This window comes from Pantherophis guttatus, chromosome 1, assembly GCF_059756535.1.
Source record: "Pantherophis guttatus breed Tessera chromosome 1, ASM5975653v1, whole genome shotgun sequence".
NCBI lineage: Eukaryota > Metazoa > Chordata > Lepidosauria > Squamata > Colubridae > Pantherophis > Pantherophis guttatus.
In genome coordinates, this window is record NC_142063.1 from 254,605,467 (window position 1) to 254,631,690 (window position 26,224).

The 26,224-nt window shown below is 38.2% G+C and overlaps 1 protein-coding gene across 3 annotated transcripts; it reads right to left on the reverse strand.

Moving 5' to 3' along the window:
- Window positions 1–573: 573 nt before the first annotated feature.
- On the reverse strand, window positions 574–25,784 carry ECHDC1 (ethylmalonyl-CoA decarboxylase 1). 3 transcript variants are annotated; one of them, XM_034418757.2, is made up of 6 exons: window positions 25,741–25,784; window positions 15,351–15,572; window positions 14,708–14,850; window positions 9,750–9,802; window positions 7,144–7,224; window positions 574–1,565 (listed from the first exon to the last, which is right to left on the reverse strand). In XM_034418757.2, exons 2-6 carry the CDS (start codon window positions 15,568–15,570, stop codon window positions 1,160–1,162), a joined length of 903 nt encoding a protein of 300 aa, XP_034274648.2. In that variant the 5' UTR covers window positions 15,571–15,572; window positions 25,741–25,784; the 3' UTR covers window positions 574–1,159. The 3 variants fall into 3 exon arrangements, with proteins under 3 accessions (XP_034274648.2, XP_060548195.2, XP_087738907.1); XM_060692212.2 differs by lacking the exon at window positions 25,741–25,784 and adding an exon at window positions 24,735–25,393; XM_087882781.1 differs by lacking the exon at window positions 25,741–25,784 and having other exon boundaries at window positions 15,351–16,719.
- Between the last annotated feature and the right edge of the window lie 440 nt (window positions 25,785–26,224).

Here is a 26,224-nt window from a genome sequence, read left to right on the forward strand (position 1 = left end):
CTGGGAAAATGAACTTCTGTTGGAAAAATTCATATTCAAGTGCTCTGTTTACTACGTGTACTCCAAAGCATTTTGGGAAGTGCATCAGAAATATTGCATAGCCTTGTTTACACTATTATGTCTGACCAGCTAACGTAAGTTGAACATGGTGTATGTAGAATGTGCTGAAAACTACAGCAGGTAACTTTACTTCTACCATGAGATATGTTGAGTAAATATGTGCATATGGACATCTGAAAAACACTGGTTCATCCAAGATGCTTCATACAAGCTAATTAGCAAGGTAAGGTCAATGGAATGTTATCTTTAGATTGTTGGTACTATCCATTGTGCTGCACAGACTTCAAGCCATTAAATAAATTTCATAGTTGTGGCAACTAGTAGTACGAATATAAAAAATGTCAAATTTTGCCATACATCTGAGTGAATATTTCCTCCTTACTTCAACTTTATAAATATATAAAGTGAAGGTAAGAAGTTCACAATGAAACGGAATGTCTCCAAGAGCTCTGTTCGTAGAACGAGAACCCAGTAATTAGATGTGAGGTTGAAGGCAGGAGCTTTGCTTAGAGATAAATATAGAAGGAACGATTTATAATACAACGAAAAAGCATTTGGCATTTTTCAGTTTCGATTTGAGGTTGTCAGTCAATTCACAGTGAGCTAGTTATTCAAAGGTATGACATGTACGAATCGTAAATTATTTGCGATCATCTGCAAGACTTTAAGAGTTGAGGTTACCAATGTCAACTAAGCCTGTCTAAAAAAAGGGGGCAGCTTCTCAACACAAAATCTATATATACAAACCACACATAATGCCAGCATTTAAAAATTCTGAGGAAAATTATTTTCTCAAGTCGTACGGTTCTTACACATGCCACTTTATGCACATTAATTTCCAAGCGGGTTCATATCAGGTGGTACCATCAGGGTGGGAGTCTTTGTAGAAAAAAAAAAAACAAGACCAGAAAATGAGAGTATTGTTTAAAAAAACCTGGGGTGGCACCTCTAGTTAATTGTCAGTGCAGTGCCAGTGGCATTCCAGGAGAGCTGTCCTAATAAGGCTAACACCTACTGAGTTCATAATGTTTGGAAGATTTCCCAGCAGTCGTTTTTGGCAGCAGCTGTTTTAGTTGAAGAAAGTAAGATGAAAATGGTCTCATTTATGTTTTGTTCTCTGAGCCAATGCCTGCAAATTAGCAGGACCACCCCAAACTCTTCCAAATATCTCTTTTTCTCTTCTCAAGGCAGCTTCTAATTGTAGCTCTCTTCCTGCTGAAACAACTTTCTTCACAGCCTGAATGACTTCAGCAGGGCCTGTGGTATATAGCTTAAGCCATGTGTGCATTTCTCTCAGAGACTCGTGTTCATCAGACGAGGACAAGATGGAATCTACCAAACCAATATGAAGGGCATTCTGTGGATCCAGTTTCACAGCACCACTCAGCAACTTGAGGGCAGGGCTGCTGCCAAGGATTTGGATAAGCCTGGCAGCTCCCCCCCAGCCTGGCACTAAGCCCATCTGCTTGTGGACAAATCTAATTTCACTCTCTGGAGTCATTAACCTGTCAATGAAAAAAAAAAAAGATTATGTTTGAAAGTGTTGCAATGATACCATCTTAGCTTCATTTCAATGCAAATCACAGTTCTGCATAAAAGTTGCTGACAATGAACACCTTTTAATACTAGACAATCAAGTATCAGAAAATTGATTTGCTGCAATTTTATCCTAAGTAATACAAAACAAAGAGATCATTTAAAGTGAATATCTAAATATTCTTTAGAACTAATGTTGACATTCTGGCTGAAAAAATTATAAAGATCTTAAAGTTCATGTTCATCATAGCATATCTTGCTCAAATATTTCCCTCCTGCTTTACTTTTACCTTTGCAAATATTTAAAAATTATAATTGCAGCGGACAAACACATATCACACTGTTAACAACAAAGGTGATAATTAGGTATTGGGGGAAATTACAATATTATCAAGCATCTCTTTTTCAAATGAAAATTAAAAGATATGCTGGAAATAACGGAATAAAGCATGCACAATACCCATCCAAAAGTTTTGGCTGATCTTACAGACAAGTCAGAAGTTGTGGTTGGCAGTGGAGCTGTGAAGACCTAAATGAAAACCTACTCAAGTACTCTTGCCAATCCACTACTGTTTTACTCCCAAAGTAAATGCATACAAACCGGTCATCATGAAGTGTCTTGAGAGGTCAGGTATAAACCCTTCCCTTCTAGATTTAAACTTAGAATATATGAAATCATAGATTGTATTTCAAACCACTGGTTGCTGGACTGCAGACAATTTTGTCAGAGAAAAATTTTATCAGATACCTCTTCCATGGAGCAACTTTTCATACGCATTTATAGAGTACTACCACATCTCTCCTTCTTTTCTCTTTTATGAATTAAGTAGCTTTTTCTGTTTCTGTACTGCTTGGTTTCCAGATCCTTTATCATTCTGATAGCTCTCCTTTGAATTTACTGTAACTTCTTTATGTCCACGTTAAAATTATTAAAGATCTGACTTCTCTCCTAGGCTTGGAAACTGGCTGAAGATTAAATCCCTGCTTTGTGGGTAGGAGTGGAGGAAATTGATTTTTATTTGCTATATTGAATTTGGGCTACTCATGGTCTTTAAAAAAATACTTTTTCAATTTTAAACTGCTTAGAGTTGTCAGGAATCAGGCAACATATAAATAAATAAATGTAGTCCAAGGGAGCTATTACCTCCAATGAACTGGATGCAATCCTGCTGATAAAACCCCAAAATAGACTTCTTACTCATATTCTGCTGCTGGCCCACTAGCACTTTTTGTTCCTGCTTTCACACGCACTCTCATTAAGCCAGATTTTCCCAATCCTATATCTATGCATTTAAAATTAAAGGGACCATACAACACATATCACAGCTGAACATCATCCTACCAGGTCAATTTGGCTCAGATCTGTCAAAATGATTTTGAATTGTGTTGTTGCCCTCTAATGCATTAATTCCCCCAAATGTCATCTGTAGATCTGATAAGCATCCCTTCGATTGTATCAGGTAGATCATTTTTAAATATGTTGAATGACATTGGGTAGAATACAAAGCTTTGGAAAACTCAAAAGAGTCCTTTCCTTCAGGTAAATGCAGATCCATTTATGAATCTTCTTTGGATGTGGTTGTTTAAACAGTTTCAAATCCACCAGATTTAGTACTATACTCCACATTTATCCAGTTACTCCACAAAAGCTTCTAATATTTGTTTTTCACCAAAACTCATGCACAGAGGCAGGCTATGCTTTTAAACAATGGATTGTTTAATACCATGATGGTGAACCTATGGCACGTGTGCCACAGGGGGCCCGCATAGCCATATCGAGCTCAGCTCCGGCACGCATGCACACTCCGGCCAACTGGTTTTCGGGGCTTCTGGGCCCACCAGAACTAGGGAAACAGGCTGTTTCCTGCCTCTGGAGGACCTCGGGGTGGTGGTGGTGGGGAAGGCCCGCTTTTCTCTCTCCCCAGCCTCCAGAACCTTTCTAGGAGTCTGGGGAGGGTGAAAACACCCCCTCCGGAGGCCCTCTGGAAGTCAGAAATGGCCTGTTTGCTAACTTCCAGACTGGAAGTTGACAAACGGGCCATTTTTGGTTTCTGGAGTGCCTCCAGGGGGGGGGGGACGGGGAAGGCTGTTTTCACCCTCCCCAGACTCCTAGAAAGGCTCTGGAGACGGGAAAGCAAAAAACGGTCCTATCGTGCCATAACGTGCCAGGAGCGGGGGGGTGGGATGTTATGCGTGCATGCGTGGGGGCAGGGCGCATAGAATCTATTATTTATTCATTGAGGTTTTTTTAAAAGGAAACCACATTAGACTTTAGGAAAACTTTCAATAGACAGATTGTTATTAATCTCTTTCTTCAAAAAGAAATTGGCATTCTAAAATATCAATCCAATTCATTGTTGGCTACACTCAATAAAGCAAGGACAACTCACTGTGTTCAGCAGCAAACTAAAAGCCATGTTCTACTGATGAAAGCTACAATTAGAAAATATTTACTTTCATAAACTTAAGAAAGTAAATAGTATTGAAAAATATATCCAGAAAAGTATAGGATCACTAGAGATCAAAATCTCTCCAGATATATAGCATCAGAAATCTAGCATAGATAGGGGAGATCCATAAAACCAAAGTCCTTAATATAGCATGTGACATGCGTAACACACACATACAAGAATTGTAATATCACAACAGCAAATGTAATTTCTTGGTCTTGAATTAATTTTAAACTGACCCAGATAGTGATGTACACTGAAAAGAAGGCTAATGTTTCATGTAGTTAATAGAAAAAAAAGTAGGCCATACAAAGCATTTAACTGAAACAAGTAAGTGATACTTGAGAGAGGAAACTGGATAGCCTGCAGTATTTGTAAGTAGGACAGGCCAGGCAAACTTTGATAAGAGTAATAATGGATGGTGATATTAATCTACACCTTGGAAAAGTAGTAGGAAATGGCTAATTGCAACTGTAGTCAAGATTGCTATTTATCACATCTTTGTGGAAATATACTGTCATTCTTTATTGTGCTTTTTAAAAAGGGGGCGGAATAATACAGCCTACCATACAATCCTGAAGCTAATATCACACTGCAGAAGAGAACTAGCACAGTTCCCAGGAAGCTAATGACACTGCTAAACAGTGTTGGAATAGAACTAAAGACCTGAATAGGCATGCCAGTGTAAATATCTACTTCTGACAGTAGCTACATGTCTCCACAGTTCGTATCTTCTCCAACATTTGCTTGTGTGGTGCTTGGGATTGTGGAGTGGTGCAGTTTTATGGTGAAAAGGGGAAATGAGAAGAGCATATGGGCCTGAAAAAAGTGAGGATACACATTAAGGGACGGGAGGAGGCTACACATGGGAGGCAAGTATAAAACTATGGGACCAATGTGAAATTCATCAGGGAAGAAGACAAGCCTGAGAATAGACAATTGTGGCATGATTTGACAAAAGAGTCAGGCAGGACAAACGCCTGCATCCTGTCACGTTTACTATTCAAAGGCCTCGCCACAGACTTCCTGTTTGGTTTGTTCAGACCCTTTCTTTCTTTTATGCAGGGGAGTTCAATGCATTTTATAATAATGATGACTTATTTTAAAATAGTAGACAAAATATCAATATATGGGACCCAGGTGACAAAAAACAGATTGTAGGCAGAAAAGTATGCTAACTGCTACATCAGGTAACAATGACTTGAATAAGGTAATCTCTCTACATTTTAAAGGCCTCTAGTGATGGATTTTACCTGGTCTTTAAAAAAAGGAGAGCCACAACTGAAAAGACTATCATCTGTCTGTCTGTCTGTCTGTCTGCCTGCCTGCCTGCCTGCCTGCCAGTCTGTCATCCATCTATCTATCTATCTATCTATCTATCTATCTATCTATCTATCTATCTATCTATCGCTACTTCTATAGTTGTCCATTACACTGACTCTGGGCAGTGTACATCATAGAACTATGCTTTGCACTTACAGACTGTTGTAAGACAAATGGTATCTCTATTAAATCAGTGAAAATCAGTCTCCTGCACCCCTTTCTCGGCCTCCTATAAAAAAACAGTTGGGCCAGAAGAGGACAAGAAACCACTGGTATGCTGAGCATCACTTCTACGGTTGGCATGGATACACAGAGCTATGCCTACATATGAATACACCTCTATTCAAATCTTCCTTTCCTACCATTCTTGCCAAGTACATTTGCCATAGACAGTATATATACACACACATATATAAATGCACATAAAATCCTCCTGGTCTTTTTCCAGTTGTGGGAAGATTAAGACACAATAAAAAAAAGAAAAAAAAATCAGGAGAAAGATAGCGAGAAGGGCACACAATTTAAGGGGATTAAGTATATGTAAATGTAGGGTTTGGGAATGGGAATTAGTAGAATGTGCCAAAAGTTTATACAAATCTCTACCCTATTTCAGTACACATCGATGATGTCATTTTAAATAGAGAGGTGCAATTTTCTGCACTATAAAAAGAGAAGAAGCATGAACTGTGATGGGTCCCTGCCACAGCCCATCCTATTTAAATTGTACTTCCAGCAACTTAGACCCAAATTGGTATATCTTACTACAGCAGCCAAGCCTTCAAACTTGGATTATAATGTAGGTTTTGGGGGGAGGTGGGGAAAACATATAGCTTGCCTGAACTTCTATATTAACTATCCCACACAAAGTATATGGATGTGCCCATGAAGATTAATTAATTAATTAATTAATTAATTAATTAATTAATTAATTTTGTCAAGCATGTATTAGATAACAGATATAAGTATAAACATGATTATGAATACATGAACTGGATACGAATAAAAGGGAACATTAGGACAGGGATGGTAGGCATGTTGGTCTGCTTGACTCAAGCTTGACTCAAAGGAGACTGTCTTAAAACACACACAAATATAGATAATTTGGCAATGGAACAAATTAGCTAGAGGAATAGTGTTTTCTTTTTGTTTTCCTAAACAGTAAACACTGTACAATCATCATCTAGAGTTTTCGGCTGGTATATACTTAGGAAATATGAAGGGAACCTTATGTAATGGAGAATATTAGTAGGTGCATTACTTTTAAACAACAAAGATAAGGCCTATAACCACAATGAATGAACCACTATCAAATAAAAATGGTAGGGGACATTGCTTAACATTTTTAAACAGTTATAACTGTTATAACTAAATGGAATATGAGTTCTGAATTATATGATAGCCCAATGAAATAATACACATTTTGTTAAAGTTAGAGTTCTCTTAGGTCAGTGTTTTACAAAATAAAATTAAATAATCAAACAGTTAAAAAGTAAAGTGCAAACATTAAAATATACCTTGCGACAGATAGATAGATAGATAGATAGATAGATAGATAGATAGATAGATGGATAGATGATGAGAGAGAGAGAGACAGAGAGAGTATAATAAAGCTAAAGAAAAATACTACAATATATCATAGCAGAACAGGATTAGACAGGAAGGAAATAAGAGTTAAGATAACACTGGATTTGCTACATTTCCTCTTGGGACAATTTGGGGAGGAAATAGCATCTGAATGGAGCCCCAGAATTATGAGTGATACTTTGAAGCTTACCTGAAATCACATGCAGTAGTTAGTTCTGCTCCTCCACCTAGAGCTTTCCCTTGAACTAATGCAGCTGTGATTAGAGGTAACCTACATAACAGGAGAAATAAAAAAGAAACAATTCAAACATTACAAACATGAAAACACACAACATTATATAAGCAGAAATCGGCCTATTCATCTCGAATAAATTATCAAGCAATTCAAGCAGAAGACTAGCAACTGCACAAGATCTGTGGAAATATATTTCAGTGAGGTTGAAACCCTACTAGAAATCCAGAATTAGTAGCAAAAGTCTGAATGGGGCTGTGCAATCCAAACCAACAAAATTAAGAATTTCTTGAGAATGTATTTGTTAAAGGAAAAAAACCTTCTCCGTGCTTCTGTGAGGTCAATTAGATATATTAATTTTATTCAGCGTGGGAAGACAAAGGCATCAATTGATTTGGGGTTAAATGATCCCAAGAAATAATATCCTTATAATATATACAAATCTTGCATTCACATTTTAGTAATATTTCCTATGAGAAAACCTGTTTATATATATTTTTAGATTAAAAATCCATTCAAAGTCCATTTCATCAAATACATTCTAAGTATTTTATTTATTAATTAATTTTATTTCTATACCGCCCTTCTCCCAAAGGACTCAGGGCAGTGTACAGCCTAATTAAAAACACAAAGACAGACAAAATTTAAAAATAATTAAAATTATTAAATAATAGACCCAATTTGTAAAACCCCAAATTTAAAATCCCATTTAAAACCAATTAAAATCTTTACATTGATAGCCCAGCCTGGCGGAACAACATGGTTTTGAGGGCACAGCAAAACTCACGGAGATCAGAGATTTTACGAATTTCTGGGGGCAGATCATTCTGAAGGGCAGGGGCTCCCACAGAGAAGGCCCTCCCCCTGGGTGTCGCCAGCCGACATAATTTGGCCGATGGCACCCTGAGGAGACCCTCTCTGTGGGAGCGAACTGGCCGGTGGGAGGCTACTGGTGGCAGAAGACGGTCTCGAAGGTATCCAGGTCCAATGCCATGGAGCAATAATGCAGCAATATATGCTGCAATAATGCATAATTTTTCTAAACATACTCATAATTCTGATGTATGCACTAATTAATCCAAGGAAGACTGGAAATGCGTCAGGAAGCACTTGAACCATCCAATCAAAGTTTTATATAAATAGAGTAAGTCTACTGAGGATCCCAGCCCGAGAGTTCTAAAGCAAAGTAAGCCAGTAGTAACCCAATAGTCACTCTTCACCACAGTCATCCCAAAACTCTAAAAATGTACTGTTATAAGAAAGCCATTCTTTATTATTGTTGTTTTAATGTGTGTTAGGGGTTTCTAAGGATCTCTAGTTGTGCTTCTCCGACTCCCTATTAATTTGAGCAGAATATAAATACTGTGGCACAATATTATAAATATGAGAAGATAACTTCCATTGTTGAAGCCTTTAGGGTACTGTTCCTCTAACCTAAATTATTTGTGAATATATCCAGAAATTAATACATTTTCCCCTGCCATTTTTAAATCACTGGAGTGCAAATGGACAAAAAAAATGTGACATAGCAACAGATACAAAATTCAATTTTAGGTTGTTTCTTTCAATGTGCTTATTAAACCTAGTCATAGAAAGAAATTAAGAATACACACTTCTCAGAAAGAAACTAGGTCAGTCCTAGACAGTGTTAAAATAACTTTCCAATGCCAATTCAGATAGCTTTTGTCCTTGGGAGATTGAGGGTCATCTTGTCCTTTGTATATCATTGTAGGTCTTGGCCCAGCCCTTCAGCACAGCACAAAATTAATTTACTAAGCATTTTCTCCTAATTCTCTTCACTGTGTGCTGTCTGTGTGTACTTCATTGCCCCATTGAATACTTTCTCATAATTCTTGTGTGACCTTGAACAGGAATTACTCAATACTTTTATTAAGTCCATGGAAGTGATAAACCTACAGCTTGTTAAAGAAATGTTCTAAATGATGGGAATGGGATTAAATATCAAAGACTATAATGTTATCCACAGCTCCAAGTGACCAGATCAAAACCTTCCCCAACAGCCTTTATAAAACTGAAGTCAGAAATATGATATAAAGTATAATTCAAGAGTAATAGGGATCCCTGATCACTACAATAGATAGTAAAAGATGCTGAAGAGTAGAATCTACTTGTGTGGGAGCCTGGAGATAACAGATGGTGGATTAAATTCATATTTTATTCTCTGCATGTGTTCCATTCATGATTTACGTAGGTTGCAAAAAGACGTCTTGCCAAATTTTCAAGATGACTGACTTCTATGACAGGGAAGATGGATTTGTAGAAGTTGGGTATGTATATATTACAAGACTTCGACATGTCTTAGTTTCTGGAATTTGATGTCTACAAAGGGCAAATTCCCAAGTAGTTATTAAAAAAAAAAAGACAAATCAACAAATTCTAAAAAAATTAGATATTTTTTATAAGAATCAATTATTCTGTTTCAAAATATTTCTGGAACTACCAAAGTGCACCATAATATTATTAGATGTTGCTGAAATTTCATATATACCTTCATATGTTTTGAGGGGGGGAAAATACACAAAACAAACACTGAACATAACTACCTCATGAGTCTGGTTAAGATGTTTTGCATGAACATGCACATGTTCATCCCATCCTAGAAAACAGAGAAACAAAATATCAAGAAATATTCTAATAATAAAAATGGAAGAAGCTGCTTGGTATATTTAGTGTTCCAAGTATCTTGATTCTCAGTGAATATGCAAAGAATACGTTTCTCAAACAATCTGCTCAATTTATTCATCCTTTCCAGAATAACTTTTCAAGGAGAACTGGGTTCTTGTTGAAAGAGAGGTATGGAGGGAGACTCCCCTTTTCTTCTCCCATTCCTATTGCGAACAATTTGAGAAAAATTAGGTCCATCGGTTATCAGAGATTCTCTATTCTTGCACAATTTTAGAAGTATGTACAGAAAGTGGCACAATATCATGAAGGTTTGCTAAGCCTCTGCTGTTTTTCTTTGAATTTTATTTCATAATATTAATCCTTTTTTCTTTTCTTTTTTTATGTTGGCTTTTTCCCTGATTTGGTTGCTATTTTGTAATTCTGCAATATTATGATCAGGATTTATTAACTTTTCCAAACTAATGTTTGATAATTTGCAGTGAAATCAAGATACGAATCTATACATTATGTAGTCTAAATTTACAAAATACAGTTTTCAAAGAATTTCAGAACATTTTCACATATACTATAGTGCTGTTCTCTCTCTCTCTCTCTCTTTTTTTAAAAGTAATCCTGTACAAATAGAAACTTGATCAGAGCGAAGTCCTACCTAGTCTGGCATTCTGTTTTCTGTATGCAAGGTGTTTCTACTCTTCATTGTAATATTTGATAATAGGTTTATCTCCACTCCCAGCCTGAACTCTAAGCAGCTTAGAATAGAAATCTTTATCCTAAATTAAGAACAGTCATATTATACATACCCTATCCAGCAGTCATCCTTCACCTTGTGCCAGTGGTGAAATCCAGCCGGATCTATCTAGCTCATACGAACCAGTAGCGCTGGTGGCAGGAGACTCCGCCCACCCACTGGGACGTCATTACGTCCCGTTTTTGACCCTCTGTGCATGAACAGAAGAGGCGCGTGCAAGCCCATTCCCGAACCAGTAGCGAAGGTAAGTGGATTTCACCGCTGCCTGGTGCCCTAAAGTTCTGTGCAATCAGAATGGGGACTGTAGCCTAATTTGGTTGGAAGGCAACCAAGTTGAGAAAGGCTGCAATATAGCTTCTTTGCAATAAGCCAAATTCCAAGCTGCAGAAAGAGTAATGAACCTATAAGCTCCCTCATCCTGAAAACAACACTCCTGTCAGTGATTTCCTGTACCGTTATTGCTTTATTGGCTAGCAAAGTAGTCAAACAGGCCAGTAGGTCAGCTGTCAGTGTATGATATGGGTGAGTTCTATGTAATATGCTTTTTTGCTCCTATATTTTCATGTAAACTATGATCTGATGTTAAATCCAAACTTAATATGTTATATTCTGCCCTTACCTCTGAAATGGGCAAACTATTCTGAGCATAATGGCCAAGCAGTCTACGAGTAGTTATTGGGAGCTCTGTCGTAAAGCAAAGTAGTCGATAAGTGGGAAATCATACAGTATGACTTCAACTATGCTTTCCATGCCCTCGCTCCTGCACCCTTTGGAAATCTCACATGGATGCTGGGATAATTAGCAAAAGGAAATTAATGTTTCTACAGGTAACTCCTCAACTAATAGCCACTTATTCTGCAATCATTTGAAAAAAAGGGCTTATGATTGGTCCCCAAAGTTACAAAACTGCAGCAGCCATGATCACCTAATCAAAATTAGGGTGCCTGCCACTCACTTAGGAATGCAGAATCCTTCAACTCCTGCCACTGCCTATCTCCCCTCTCTGCTATCTAAGCATTTTTGGTTCCCTGCGCTTTATGGCCCCTGCCGCCCTAGTTGACCTTCGCCATCTTCTTGCTCATCCTGCTAAGTATGTCCGGTCTGGTCCTTTCTGAGGTAAATGCAGGCCATGCCAGGCCTTCCACAGGCCATGTGCAGCCTTGTCCAAATCATGTGCAACTTTCTCACAAAGTTTTGTTATAGTAAATGTAGTAACAAAGTTCCAAATTTTCTTTCAAGCTCTTTACCCGTCAAACCTTAAAGGAACCTTAAAGGAATTTATTAATAAATTGAATGAAATGAATGAATGAATGAATCCTTCTTGCAAGGCTCTGAAGCCTTCCAAAGAGGCTGCACGTGATTTGGACAAGGCCATAAGCCATTTGAAGAATGGCATAAACAGCCTTGGAAATGAGGCTTGACATGCCAGCAGCTGCTTTGCAAAGGACCAGGCCAGGCAGGTCTTAGCCACAGTGGCAGAATGAAGAAGCTGGTATGGCAGAGAGCAGGCCGGCAGGGGTTTCAGAGTGCAGGGCAGTGTGTGCAGTGTGTGCAGCTGGGCCAGGGTGCCTGGGGCAGTTGGAGCTTCCTGGGGGGAGGAGGCTGCTTTGCACCATGCCATTGGAGCTTCCATGACATTTGGCAGTCACAGAGTATTATGTTGCACTACTGGGCTAGATTGGGCTAGCTGAAGCTTCCGGGGGCAGCTGCGGCTTTTTGCTGGCTACTGTTTAGAGAATTCTTACAGCCCCAGAATCACAGAAGACCAAAATGTCCTTGAGCTGCAATGTATTCTTTCCTTGGCCTCCCTTTGGTTACATCGCACTGCAGCACCGCAACTCATGCCAGGCCTGTTTCGGTCCTTCCAAGCCCTTCCCCACACTCCTGCATACCTCCCACCCTCTGTACTCCTCACTTGGCACTCCCTCTGCTTCCCATTTAACCATCTGTGTGTCTGGACATACGATTGCCATTGCTAGGTGAAACGGTCACATGTCTCATTTTTTTTTTTTTTTAAATTTGATTTATATGCCGCCCTTCTCCGGAGACTCAGGGCGGCTTACAATGCGTTAAGCAATAGCCTTCATTCTTTTGTATGTTTATACAAAGTCAGCTTATTGCCCCCACAAACTGGGTCCTCATTTCACCTACCTTAGAAAGGATGGAAGGCTGAGTCAACCTTGAGCCTTGGAGAGATTCGAACCAGCAGAAATTGCAGGCAGCTGTGTTAATTACAGGGTGCACTAAACCCCTGTGCTATCAAGGCTCTTACAACTACATTGCTTAGCAATGGAAATTCCAGTCCCAATTATGGTCATAGGTCAAGGACTACCTGCAGTTACATTCATTGGAAAGAGAGTGTGTGTGTATACATGTGTTTCAGTGAAACTTGGATGATGGTAACTTAATGAGTTAAGGGAGCATATTTATATTAACTCTCATATTTTGCAAACTGAGCCTAAAGCAGCAGAGATCAGAACAGACTGAAGCCAAGGCTCAGAGCCTCCCTAAACAAATAAACAGAACAGATTTCTTTTTGCTCAACCCAACATTACTGGCTTCAGGAAAAACAGCACTTTCCCACATAGCTTGCAATCCTTTGTTAATTGTCACATTACAGCAGAGGGTGGAGCATTCAACAGCAAGAGTATCTTTCAGCTGTCTACATCCAAGTCTCTCATTGCTCCTGCAATTATGTAAACAAAAGGCAGTGGCTGAATATAGTTGCAGAAAGAAAGAAGTGCTTGAAAAGAAAATTGATAAAATACCTGCTGGGTTCAAGGACAATTTCTCCTGGATTTATGATATTTGCGAAAAGGGAAAAAAAATCCCCAAGGTAGAACTTATTTCCAGGTATGCTTAGGGCTCTAATTTTAGAATTAACAAACCTTTACAAAACTCAGAAATCAGGTTCCATTCAGTTTAATGGAGCTGAAGTAAAAATCACAGGATTACACTCTAACAGGGTAACCATGTTGCCCCATGGAGTTCCAAAATATTAAACGCCCTACTGGCCTATCCCAGAGTTTATATTTGTTGTCAGATCCTGACTGATGTTTCTATCTTTCTTTTATCCTACTACTACAAGCAATGGGAGAAAAATAATGTATACCAATCCAAGACATAAATCTGAATGCTTTTGGGGAGGTTTAATAGTATTCTTGTTTGAAAAGCTACTCCATGCAATCTCAGAATGATGTTATCTAGGTAACATCATAAGGGCTAGTCTGATGATGTTACCTACCATGTTTCCCCGAAAATAAGACCCTGTCTTATATTTTTTGAACCCTGAAATAAGTGCTTAGCCTTATTGCCATGCACTCAAAAGCCCGATTGGGCTTATTATCAGGGGATGTCTTATTTTGGGGGAAACAGGGTAGATAGGGTAATGAAATGTCTGCAAGAAAACAAAACAAGCTCAGAGAGCACCAAAGACCCCTCATTTCAACCCTGAGCTACAAATATTCTCCTTTATTGGAATCTCAGAAACAGCCACCAAAATTGTCTATGTCATCTTTTTTCTCACTTCAGAACATCAAGGATTGACTGATACAGTAAAGTCTGTGGAGGTTCCCTCAATAGTGCGGAAGGTATTCCAAGATCCTTTTTGAGGAAAAATTATCTTTCTCTTCAGAGGGAGAGATCTCCCTTTCTCCAATATGCTTTCATTTCCATGAGCTGAATTGCAACTTAAGGAAAACAATCATCTTTGACAGCTTGGGAAATCAATCATTTGATATGCAGAGTTTTATATTTCTGAATGGTATGAGAGATTAAACCAAGTCTGTCTGTCTGTCTGTCTGTCTGTCTGTCTGTCTGTCTGTCTGTCTACCATCTATCTATCTATCTATCTATCTATCTATCTATCTATCTATCTATCTATCTATCTACCATCTACCTGTTTCTATCCAAATTAAACACACTGAAGAAAAGGGGCAATAACTCAAACATTTTTGCAGTTGGTATGCCAACTGCAAACTTAGCAAACCAAACACAAAATCAGGGCAATTTTTATGTTCTGTTCTGTTGTTATTACCTTTTGCAGAACTATGGGACCAACTTTCTTTAAAGGAAAAAAGTTTAAGGTCTGTATTGTAAATTAATTTCTTAAACTAATCCATCACTTGCCTGAGAGGTAGAAAGTGCTCTCACTGCGTTCAGATCAGATCCTGAGCAAAAAGTATTTTCTGCACCACGGATAATAAGTCCTTTCCCATCCTTCCAATCTTCTAGTTCAGTAATTCTCTCCTGTAATTCTATCATCATTGTTCCTGCCGTTAAGAGGGGAAAAAAAGCAGTCAAATAACATCTTTAGGGTACAGCTTTATAACAGCCATTGAATATAAATGTATAATTTATCCTTTTATAAATGCAATTATTATTCCTGGGAAGGAAAGTTGCAAGGCAAAGTTTAAATCAAAGGGACAGAGGAGAGCTTCTTCACCAAAGCAGTATAACTGTCGGCTACATCCACACATCAAACAACGTACTGCCAGCAGCAAGTGACACTGCTGAGATCTGAGTATGAAAAACAGATGCTCTTGCAAACTCCAGAAAGTTTGTGAGTGTGTGTGTAAGAGAGGGGGAGGGGGGATGGAGAGAAAGAGAGGGGGGGAGGGAGGGAGAGAGAGACAGAGAGAGAGACTTTATTCTGTCCTCGCTCAAGTCAGAATGCCACCACACAACTGAATGATTAAATTCCACCCCCCCCCCCATAATTTATAGGTGTCACTTTTCACAAAGTTTGCCTGCTGTCAGATTTTGTTATTACCTGTAAATGCATTCATAAACCTTGGATTGTTCAGCGTAAGTACTCCAATCCCATCATCTTCTTTGGACAGGTTGACAGAGCCACCCATAAACTGCTGAAGCTTTTTCTTTATTTCATCTTCTTCAAAACCATGACTATTATTATACAGACACAGCATTCTTTGCTGGAACAATCTGCTCTTAGGAACCCCGTGGAAATTCTTCCATAATAAAATATTCATATCTGAAAAGGAATACATAGGCAGGCAGTGGCAATCTCGTGTATCTCAAATGTATCTCCAAATCAAGCAACTTGATCTGCTGAAGAAAATCAACATCTCCTTCAACTTAATAACAAGGTCTCAAAACAGTCCTAGATACAGTGAACAAAGAAGAAACAGAAACTGGTACAAACTAATAGGGAGAACTGATCAGGGGAGAAACAAGGACTATCTTCTACATAGGCAAATGGCTAAGGATAAACATGCTAGGAATAGGCAGGTTTCTGAGTTCTTGGTCACCGAGAACAGTCCAGCTTTTACACTGTTGCTGCCCTTGTTGTTATCAGTTGAAACAAATTCAGCCATCAATGGAAAGGACTAAGGGAAAGCAAAGCCCTTTATAATCCACACAATGAAGAAAAATCTATATAGGAACCCTCAGTCTATTGAGTGCATGGAAGGATGCGATCAGCTTTAATAACTCCATACTTGACCTCTCTGTGAATTCTTTTTACAGAAAGCTGTATGCAATGATAATTTTATATGCAAACACCTGTTTTTGTTTAATGTTTAAAATTCAGGTGTAAATTCCCCTTACAGTAATGGCCAAAACTGTGGAAACCTTTTGGGAGAAGTGTATTTTTGAGGTTTGATGGCTAATAACGCCATTTTTTTTTATTATTTTTTTTGGAGTTTCAAGATAATCATATTCCACTGCTGGAATGGCCTGCGAATAGCCCAGACCGTAACCCAATTGAAAATCTATGGAGCTGACTAAAGAAACTTGTTAGTCAGAAGCAACCCAGCAATAAAATCCAGTTAATAGAAGCAATTGTTCAATCTTGGTTTCACATTATAACAGCTGCAGAACTAAAAGACTTGGTTCACTCCATGGGAAGATGTTGTAAGGCTGTGATTCATGCTAAAGGTTACTCAACTAAGTATTAACTGACATGGTGATAATTTTTGTATATCTTATTTTTTCTATGGTGATAATTTTTGTATATCTCATTTTTTCTACCTGTTTCACTTTTCTTCTTTATAGTGTAACTGCTATTCTAATAGCAAATCCTTCATAAAAGTTATTGCATTACGTTCTTGATTAAATTATCTTTCCATTGATATATAATTTTATGCTACTACTCTGAAAAAAAGTGGTGTTATTAGCTAGTTTTAGAAAATACACTTTTCCCAAAAGTTTTCCACAATTTTGGTCACTACTGTAGGTGGCTCAAACCCACCCAATCCCAACCCATGCAGTTTTGTCACCATGGCTGGAACAAAGCTGGCTAAAATCCCACTTTTACAGTAGATGAAACTGTTGTGACTACTTTCACTGTTTTGCTTCCTGTTCCTGTTACTTTCCAGGAGGTCCTGAGTTTTATGTGGACTGCTTTGACCTGTAGAACTGGCTGCTCGGATATGTCTTCCCTGCTGTCAAATACTTTCTATTATCGTTCCAGCACAAGCCTGGGTCAGAGAGGCTGCACTGGCTGTGACATGGACAGATCAGACCCCTGTCTGAACTCAGCAGAAGCTACCCAGATTCATTATTTTCATTGGTTTTTATTTATTTAAACCAGTGGTGAAATCCAATGTTTTTTACTACCGGGTCTGTGGGTGTGGCTTGGTGGGCGTGGTGTGGCTTGGTTGGTGTGGCAGGGGAAGGATACTGCAAAATCTCCATTCCCACCCCACTCCAGGGGAAGGATACTGCAAAATCCTCATTCCCACCCCACTCTGGGGCCAGCCTGAGGTGGTATTTGCCGGTTCTCTGAACTGCTCAAAATTTCTGCTCCTGGTTCTCCAGAACCTGTCAGAACCTGCTGGATTTCACCCCTGATTTAAACTATTTCTATGGCTCTCCATCTCAGTACTGTAATTCTGCGGGTTAACAAATATATCATTCCATCTTACAATTAATGAGAAACTACAGAAAACAGCATTCCTTGCCCCTTTGGCATATAGCCATGCTGCCCATGTGATCCCAGAAATCGTCTTTAGAAAATGCTGGCTCCCTTGACTAAGAAACTGAGATGAGCACCGTGCCTTAGAGTCAGACACAATTGACAGGGTAACCTTTATCTTCACCTTTACAGCAAATCAATCAAGGGTGTTTACCATCCTGGCCCAAATACCTGAGGAACAACCAAAGCTTTAGCAATGTCACAGACATCACAATCTTTAGAAGTATGTTGTTCCACAGACAAGCACCATGGCAAGGAAGATACATCTCCCAAATCCCACAAAATGATATGGAACGACTAAAAACTTTACTAGGCTGAAGACACTTACACATTACTTGCCCTCTGTCAACATGGAGATCCTTCTTATACCTATAGCACTCGGACCTAGGCTACTTCTGACTCCTATCATAACCATAATTTCTACCATGAAAAACTCTAACTTGCAACATTAATTCTACACATCATACTTATAAAGGAGTCTAGGTTGAACAGACAAATCCAGGAACATGTTATTCATGTAGATAGAATCCAATCCAAAGGAGTACCTGAAAAACGGTAGGCTAAATCTAGTCAGAAGCCTTCTTGATTTAGGACGGGTTCACAATTATCTGAATCAAGAGTTCAGAAATCAGAATTCTGAATGTGTCCCTATGTCTTCCTCTGGCTGAAGTTTTCCCCAATATTTAAATAACATGAGAATATTTTTCAGTAACAAGTCAACTGGAACTGCAGGCCAGATGTCACTGTCATAGGGTATTCACAATGTGTGGTAATAACTTAAAAATCACAATTTATGTGCATATGGATGAACACAATGCATATAAAAATTGTAGAAATATTAAAGAGAGACTACAGTAGAATCAAAAGTCCTGCAGCAATGTTAGAAAATTGGTGTAATAAGAACCTGATAGTAGAACACAATTTTATTGAAAACTAGAGACAGAGAGTAAAAAATGTAGTCCACAGACTTCCCATAACAGCCACTGAGAAACATAAAGATTCAAATTTCCAACTCTTGTTTTAGATTCAATCCCATATTGAATAGGCTGATCTCTGGATCTATAGGGGTCGGTAGGTTTAATTGCCAATAATTTGCATCAATTTCTTGTGAAATGTCAGAAGTCTGTCAGTTACCAAGGTATAATAAAAGTTCCCCAATTCTCTGGTGTTGGAGAAGTAAAAAGGGGCTATAGGAAGAATTAAATCCAAGAATACTCATTCTATGTTTGGAATGAAACTCAATTTCTATGAAGAATTCACTCAACTGCACAAGGCCAGACTACTGCAGCCTGCAACAGAGAAGAGCTCTTCAAAATGCATATAGAGTTACAGTGATTCACAGGCTTTTTAGCAACATCACTATGGTAATCACTATGGGAATTGAAAAGGCAGATGATAAATTGGGCTTTACACCAACTGATACTATGAATCACAATGAAATACTTTAGACCAGATTCTACTGCTGAATTGCCTTTTCCCATTATTCTATTATGCTAGTCGCTGCACGGCATTATCTAAGTTAAGACCCTACAAAGAGAGAGCAAAGCAAGCATAATGTTGAATCTTATTCCTTTTCAGTTTAAAATAAAGCATTTTTACAATCACATTACCTTTGAGGGATATTAAGATTAGGAAAAGTAAGTATAATCACCCTCTCTAGCTCATTGTAAAGTGAATAGTGGAAATAGACACAAAACCAATTTGTCGGTTATTCAGAAGGGCAGGGGGAGAGATCCTGCTAACGCATTTCTGCAAATTCCTGCTAAGCGCACCAGCGTGCCTACCGTCCCTGTCCTAATGTTCCCTTTTATTCATATCCATTTCATGTATTCATAATTATGTTTATACTTATATCTGTTATCTAACACATGCTTGACGAAATAAATAAATAAAAAAAAATAAAAATACTGCTTCCCATTTCAGGAAGCCAATTCCACAGGAAGATCAGAACTACATTTTATTAAGATAAGATACAGTACAGATAGTCTTCAAGTTACGACCACAATCGAAACCAGAATTTTGTTTGCTAAGCAAGGCAGTTGTTAAATGAGTTAAATTTTATGGCCTTTTTTGCCAGGGTTGTTAAGCGAATCACTGCAGTTAAGTGAAACATGAATGGTGTGAATGAGTTTTTTATGTTTTTAATGTTTTTAATTTTTCAATGTCTTTTTATAATGTTTTTTTAAATGTATTCTGAGCCGCCCTGAGTCTTCGGAGAGGGGCGGCATATAAATTTAATTTAATTTAATTTTTAATTTTTTTTTACATTTTTATTTATTTTTATATGCCGTCCTTCTCTGGAGACTCAGGGTGGCTTACAATACGTTAAGCAATAGCCTTCATACTTTTGTATATTTTATACAAAGTCATCTTATTGCCCCCACAAACCGGGTCCTCATTTTACCCACCTTAGAAAGGATGGAAGGCTGAGTCGACCTTGAGCCTGGTGAGAATTGAACTCGCAGTAATTGCAGGCAGCTGGATGTTAAATGCTGCCTTAGTAGGAGGCATTAGCCTCTTACGCCACTCAGGCTCCTATTAAATTAAACATGTGGCCATTAATTAAATCTTACTTCCTCCTTTGATTTTGCTTGTTGGAAGCTGGCTGGGAAGGTTGCAAATGGTGATCATGTGATTCCAGGATGCTGCCACCATCGTAAATACATGCTGGTTGCCAAGTGCCCAAATTCTGATCACATGATCGTGGGGATTCTGTGGCAGTCAGTTGTAAGTCATTTTTTGGACAAGCCATTCGAACAGTCACTAAACGAATGGTTGTAAATCAAGGACTACCTGCAATAGAATCCTGCAGGCCTTATTGTGCTTTACCTCCCCTCCCACTTACACTCTACGCCGTGATGGCGAACCTATGGCACATGTGCTATAGGTGGCATATAGCGCCCTCTGTGGGCACGCGAGCCATCACCCCAGTTCAGCTCTGCTGTGCTCTGCCGCGCATGCACACGCTCTGCCGTGCATGCTCTGCCGTGCATGCACATGCCTCCCACCGGCCAGCTGGTCTCTGCCACGCATGCACGGTGGGCTGGGGCGCATGCAGGGGGGCCACACAGACATGCATGGGGTGCATGCGCATGCACGGGGTCCTGGGCACCTGTGCGGGGCAACGTACACATTTCATTTGGGGGGTTCGGGCGTATGCGCATGCTTGGACACTCGGTCCAGAAAAGGTTAGCCATCCCTGCCCTAACGAATCAAAGGAGCTTGACTGAGCCATTTTTGAATACTGGCTCAGTATTGGAAAGAAAGCTTTCATCATTAGACTATTTGAAGAGGTCAGATGGCTACTTATCAAAAAAATTGTAACACTGGATTTCCTGTATAGGCAGGAAGTTGGACTAGATTATCTTGGAAGACTTTTCAACAATATGGTTACTTTAAAAACTATAATCTTTCAGTTGTTTTCCTTATGATTTGTTGCTATCATTTTTAATTGCTTTTATTGATTCAAAGCTGTGCTGTTTTTTTTTTTTTAATTTCCAATAATGGAGGAGAGAACTGCCTTTTTGGTAGCCATATAGTTATTTAATAATTTTGTGGATGAGAAGCTTTTTATTTGAAAAATGTTAAATCACTTTTACTACTCATATGAGTTTCCTTCTATTTCCCATCTCATGATATGGAAACATGTTACCAGGGGTTTTTTTGCAAATATGGTTAGAAGGTATACCCTCTAACCATAAATAAGTGTTAAGGGGCAACATACAGCTCTGGTTGCCCAGTCTCATATTAAGAAATAAAGAATGGGAATGTTATAATCAGTTGAAGAAAGAAAAACATATTGATGAAGTTTGAACTTATATAGAGCAACCCTGGTCTAACTTGTTTCTTCATATAAAAGAATATGTTCTATCAAATGAGAAACTAGTTGCTTTCAATTGTTACTGGATTCTAATTCCAGCAGCTCCTAGACTTATGGGCAGCGGTGATGGACAACAGAACCTTGAGATATAACTATTGTGGTCCGCCAGCAGCCTGTGGAGTCGGCAGTGGAGTCAGACAGCGATGAGGCTGAGGAAGAACACGGGCCAGTCCTGGAGGCTGGGGAAGGCCCGGATGAGGGCTCTGCATCGGAGGCAGAGATGGGACTAGGGCCATCGGGGAGTAATGTGCCGACTTCGGAGCCTCCAGAGGCTGACAGTAGAGAGGCAGAGGAACAGGAGGAGCCTGTTCCTAGTACACGTATGAGAGGAGCTTCAAGAAGGCAGGAGCAGCTAAAGCAGAGAGGACGACTCGGGAGTAGGGCCAAGAGATGATTGGCCCCTCCCATAAGGCTTAAAAGACCAGCAACTGGAAAACAACCGTTGAGAGAATTGCTTCTTGTTTGGCTGTAGTTATTTCTTCTGCTCCTGAACTGTTGCCAAGAAAAGCCTTTGGCAGTTTGCCTAATTATCCCAAGGTCAGAGATAAACTAAAGACTTGTGTTTTAAGGACTTTGTTTTCATTTCATTTAGAATACGCTGAGAATGAGTTAATTCTCAGATGTTTTAATAAAATCTGTTTGTTTTTTGGAACTGTTTTGCATTTAGTATCAACTACGTGGGCCTGGGTCACAACAATAACAATATCTAATGGGCTGCAAGTGGTCACCTTATTTCATACCGCCATGCCTTCTCAGTTTCATACCTATCTACAAGCAATATGAGTGGAATAAAAATAATCAGGAAGAAGGAAAAAAAAACAAAACACAGAGATATTTTAGAGAACAGGAAGGTTAAGTGTATGCTCAAAGCCACCTCCACCTTAATTAACATTATCTCAAATTATAACTGAACAATTAGTTACTAATGAAGAGCATAATTCTGTTCCAGCCTTATGCTATGAAATACCTTAAACTCTCAAACCAGTAAATACTTTTTTCTAAAGCACTATATTACTGTTTTTAATAGAAATTACATTAGAAGGCAGCAAAACTCTATCTTTCAACTCCCATAATAAAATATTTAAGCTCTTAAACAAATAAGAACTGAAATGTGCAGAAGTATATATTTTTTTACAAATTCAACCTTTCTTTTGAAGTAAGGGACAGGGATACTAAAATAGCAGTAATCATAACCAGAATGAAATTTTCTTTCCTTCAAAACTTATCATGTAAATTCATTTCTCTAGCTTCATATGATTTTTGTTCTTCAAACATTACTTTGGAAAGCTCAATGTTTTGGTTGGCTAATCAAGTGTTTTCCAATTTACACTAAATTAATTGCTTATCATATTGCTTATGATGGAGAATATGTATATGGTCATTGAGTTGACAATTATGATGCCATATAATCAATCAATCAATCAATGCTTATAATAGACCAGCTTTTTTCAAGACGGTATACTTTAGTTATATTGGACTACAATCTTCATGGATAATGGAAGTTATAGTCCTTAACGTCTTAACTACCTTGATAAAAATTAATATATACTGTAGCAGAGCTTCTTAAACTTCACTATGCCATAATTCCTTAAAATGATAAATGAATCTGAATGATTTTATTAGTGCTAGGGATGGACAAGAAATAAATATACTACTTAATTTTATATTTAATGTTTAATCAATATATATATTAAAACAAAATGAGGCATTCTACTTTAAAAGATGCAACTTTTCCATTGAAAATAATCAATTCAATCAAATTTAAAATCATTATTGCTAATAGGAAGGAAGGTCTTGATTAATTTTACATAATTTCTGAAATATCTCTTCTAAAGTCATTCCAGTTTCTCATTCTACATTTATCCTAGATTGATATTTACTCTCTAAAGTAGAAATTATATACAATTTTGACTTTATTATCAACTTCTGCAGAAAAAGCAGGACTGAGTTCAAACAGCAATACAGCTTTGAGAGCATATACTGTTTGTGTACCCAAAGCGGAGACCCTCTTACTATACATTCCAAATTTTGTGCCAGATAAAACAGGAACAAATTCTTACAGGAATCCTGCTTTGTGAGTGCAAGCCCCCAAATTTTGCAATCCCCTTCAAATTCATTTGGGGCTTGAACTCATCATCATCATCCACTTCTGGATGATGCCGATGTTAGCCAACAGAAATAGTTTACACACATGGCCTACTTTTGGGAATGTTATGCGCATAATATTCCTTATGAGAATGCTATCTTAAATATGTATTTTTAGAAAACAGTTCCAGAGTTCAACTAGGATTGATTCTTGTTAAGCCTCTAAAATCAACTTAGATATTCTTTATATGATGAAACTGTATCACTTATTAAACAAAAACAGCAGCCAAGTCATTAATCTCCCTCTAAAATCTACTTATTAGAATTCCCAAGAAAATCAATATATATACTATGCCAATGATTTCAGTATTGTCAGCTTTTTTCTTTCTATTAAAATTGTCATGTTTATAAATCTCTACTTTCAAAAACATCCAAGGTAAAATGCAATTTATGTTTTAATAAGTAAACATCAAAAATGTTAATAGAAAATGTTAGTTATTATCTACCCTTCTTTTCTCTTTTGTAAATTTCAGCAACACAACCCTTCAGAAATTCTCATTTTTATAAATATAAAAATATATTCATACACTCAGTAAATGATGAACAATCTTATTTTACTAGGAAACAGATGTATTATTTTTGTGTATATCCTATTATATTTTGAACAAAATATTTTCCTAGATACCGGTATATTATTTTCAACATCATCTCCCTGCCCCTGATATTTATAAACATACGGTAGTTTTATGATGAGACTCAAAAGCACGGTCAATTCAGAAATAATCAGTGCTTTATATGGATTAGACTGACAGTAAGTTGGATAATAAAATTCAACATTAGAATTTCTTGCCAACAGTGATTACAATTCTATGCACACCCTATGCAGACATTTAACTGTCAAATCCTCCCACATTAAACTCCAAGGGAAAAGATTTTTGTTAACAGCCTCAGGATATGCTTGAAGAAACCAATTTTTGCACCATCAACTCTAATTATCTTTAAACTAATAAAAAGACAAAAGAAGTATAAAGAATTCCTGAGCAAATGACAAGACAAACTTCAAATTATAAAGTTATCCCATCTGCATTTATTTTTAAGTAAGTTCCACTGTGTCACTGAAGCTTCCTAAGTACCCTAAGTATATAGATCCTTATAAATGTCATGCCTTATTACTGCATCTTGATAAAACATCCTATTACAGTACATCACAACCTGATAACATGTCATCAAATGGGTTCCAAGCTGCTATATACCTCATTCAGTCATTAGGTTCATCAGATTCAGAACATCAGGTCTTCACAGACCGTTCCATGCAATCTATTCTGTAAAAGTCTCCCGATGATCTGCAGGCAAATTTACCTAGTACAGACATACTTCTGAGTTAGATTTAATTTGGGACTGTACCTTCCAAAGCAAAAAAGACTTTATGTTCTCATGCAAACTACTTCAGAGCTCCATGCATCTATCATCTCTCGATCATTAAGCTGCATAATCACATTTTTGTAACCAGAAGCTTAAAGAATAAAAAGCACAACAATAATATAGGGAAATAAACACACCCACGCACGCACACAGCCCAACAGAGAAAAATACTCAATTCTTTCTCTTCCTTCATGAATACAAAACTTAATTTGAGGACACATATTGTACAGCGGTTAATTTTCAACTATTTCCCCGAGTTTATGCGGAGTATGACTTTGCCAATCTGGTCTCCTTTATTAGACTAGGAGTCACACAGACACACACACGATTTTACTACAGGAAACAAACTCAAAACGAAAGATAATAAACTTTGTTCCCCTCCGGGTCTAGTCGATCAAGTTCTTTTTTCAACCTCCCACCAGAAATGTTACATGCATTAAATCAGAGGTCTTCAAACTTGGCAGCTTTAAGACTTGTGGACTTCAACTCCCAGAATTCTCTAACCAGCGATTGAGCTATGCTGGCTCAATATTGAACTACGCTGACTGGAGAATTCTGGGAGTTGAAGTCCACAAGTCTTAAAGCTGCCAAGTTTGAAGACCTCTGCATTAAATGAACTACTGAACGATCCTGCAAAACTACTACTACAGACAAACAGAGAATACAAGTAAGAAAAGGCAGCTGAGACTCCATCTCCAATAATGCCCAAAAGAGAAAATAAAATCTAAGCTGCCCAGTGTCTAGCAACAAGGTGCTAGCAACACGGGAGAGCAGAGAGGAATCCACCACGGGTGGGGGTCGGGAGTGGGGTGAGGGGAAAGAGCCCAGATCGCTAACCTTCTCTAATATACGCCGCCGCTTCCCAGAAAGCAAAACTCTGGTGTTACAGGGAATAAGCTCCGGAGGGAAACGCCACTCCGGAAAAATAAAAGATTCTCAGCCCAAGAGACCGGGAGGGGGGGGGTATCCATATAGTGGATCGGTACGGTGAGAAGAAAATAATTATTTTGATTAGAAATGAGACATCTGAAGTTATATCCATGAATTCTTTATCCCCGTAGCCCTAGCCAGTATTGCCTAGGGCTAGGCTGATGGATGCTGGGAATTCTTAATTCAGCAATACCTAGTAGAGCTCCATGAGTTTGTTCAAAATTCCTGTCCATCAATGTCAGCGGGGCAACTTTATAGGCATCCTTTCAGTAGATCGTGGAATTTTGCCCCTTACATTAATTAAATCGCAGCACCAAAAGGGAACGTAAACAATTGTGGGAAGGTTCCCTTGAGCTCTGTGATTTGGCATTTGGTAATAGCATGCTATGTA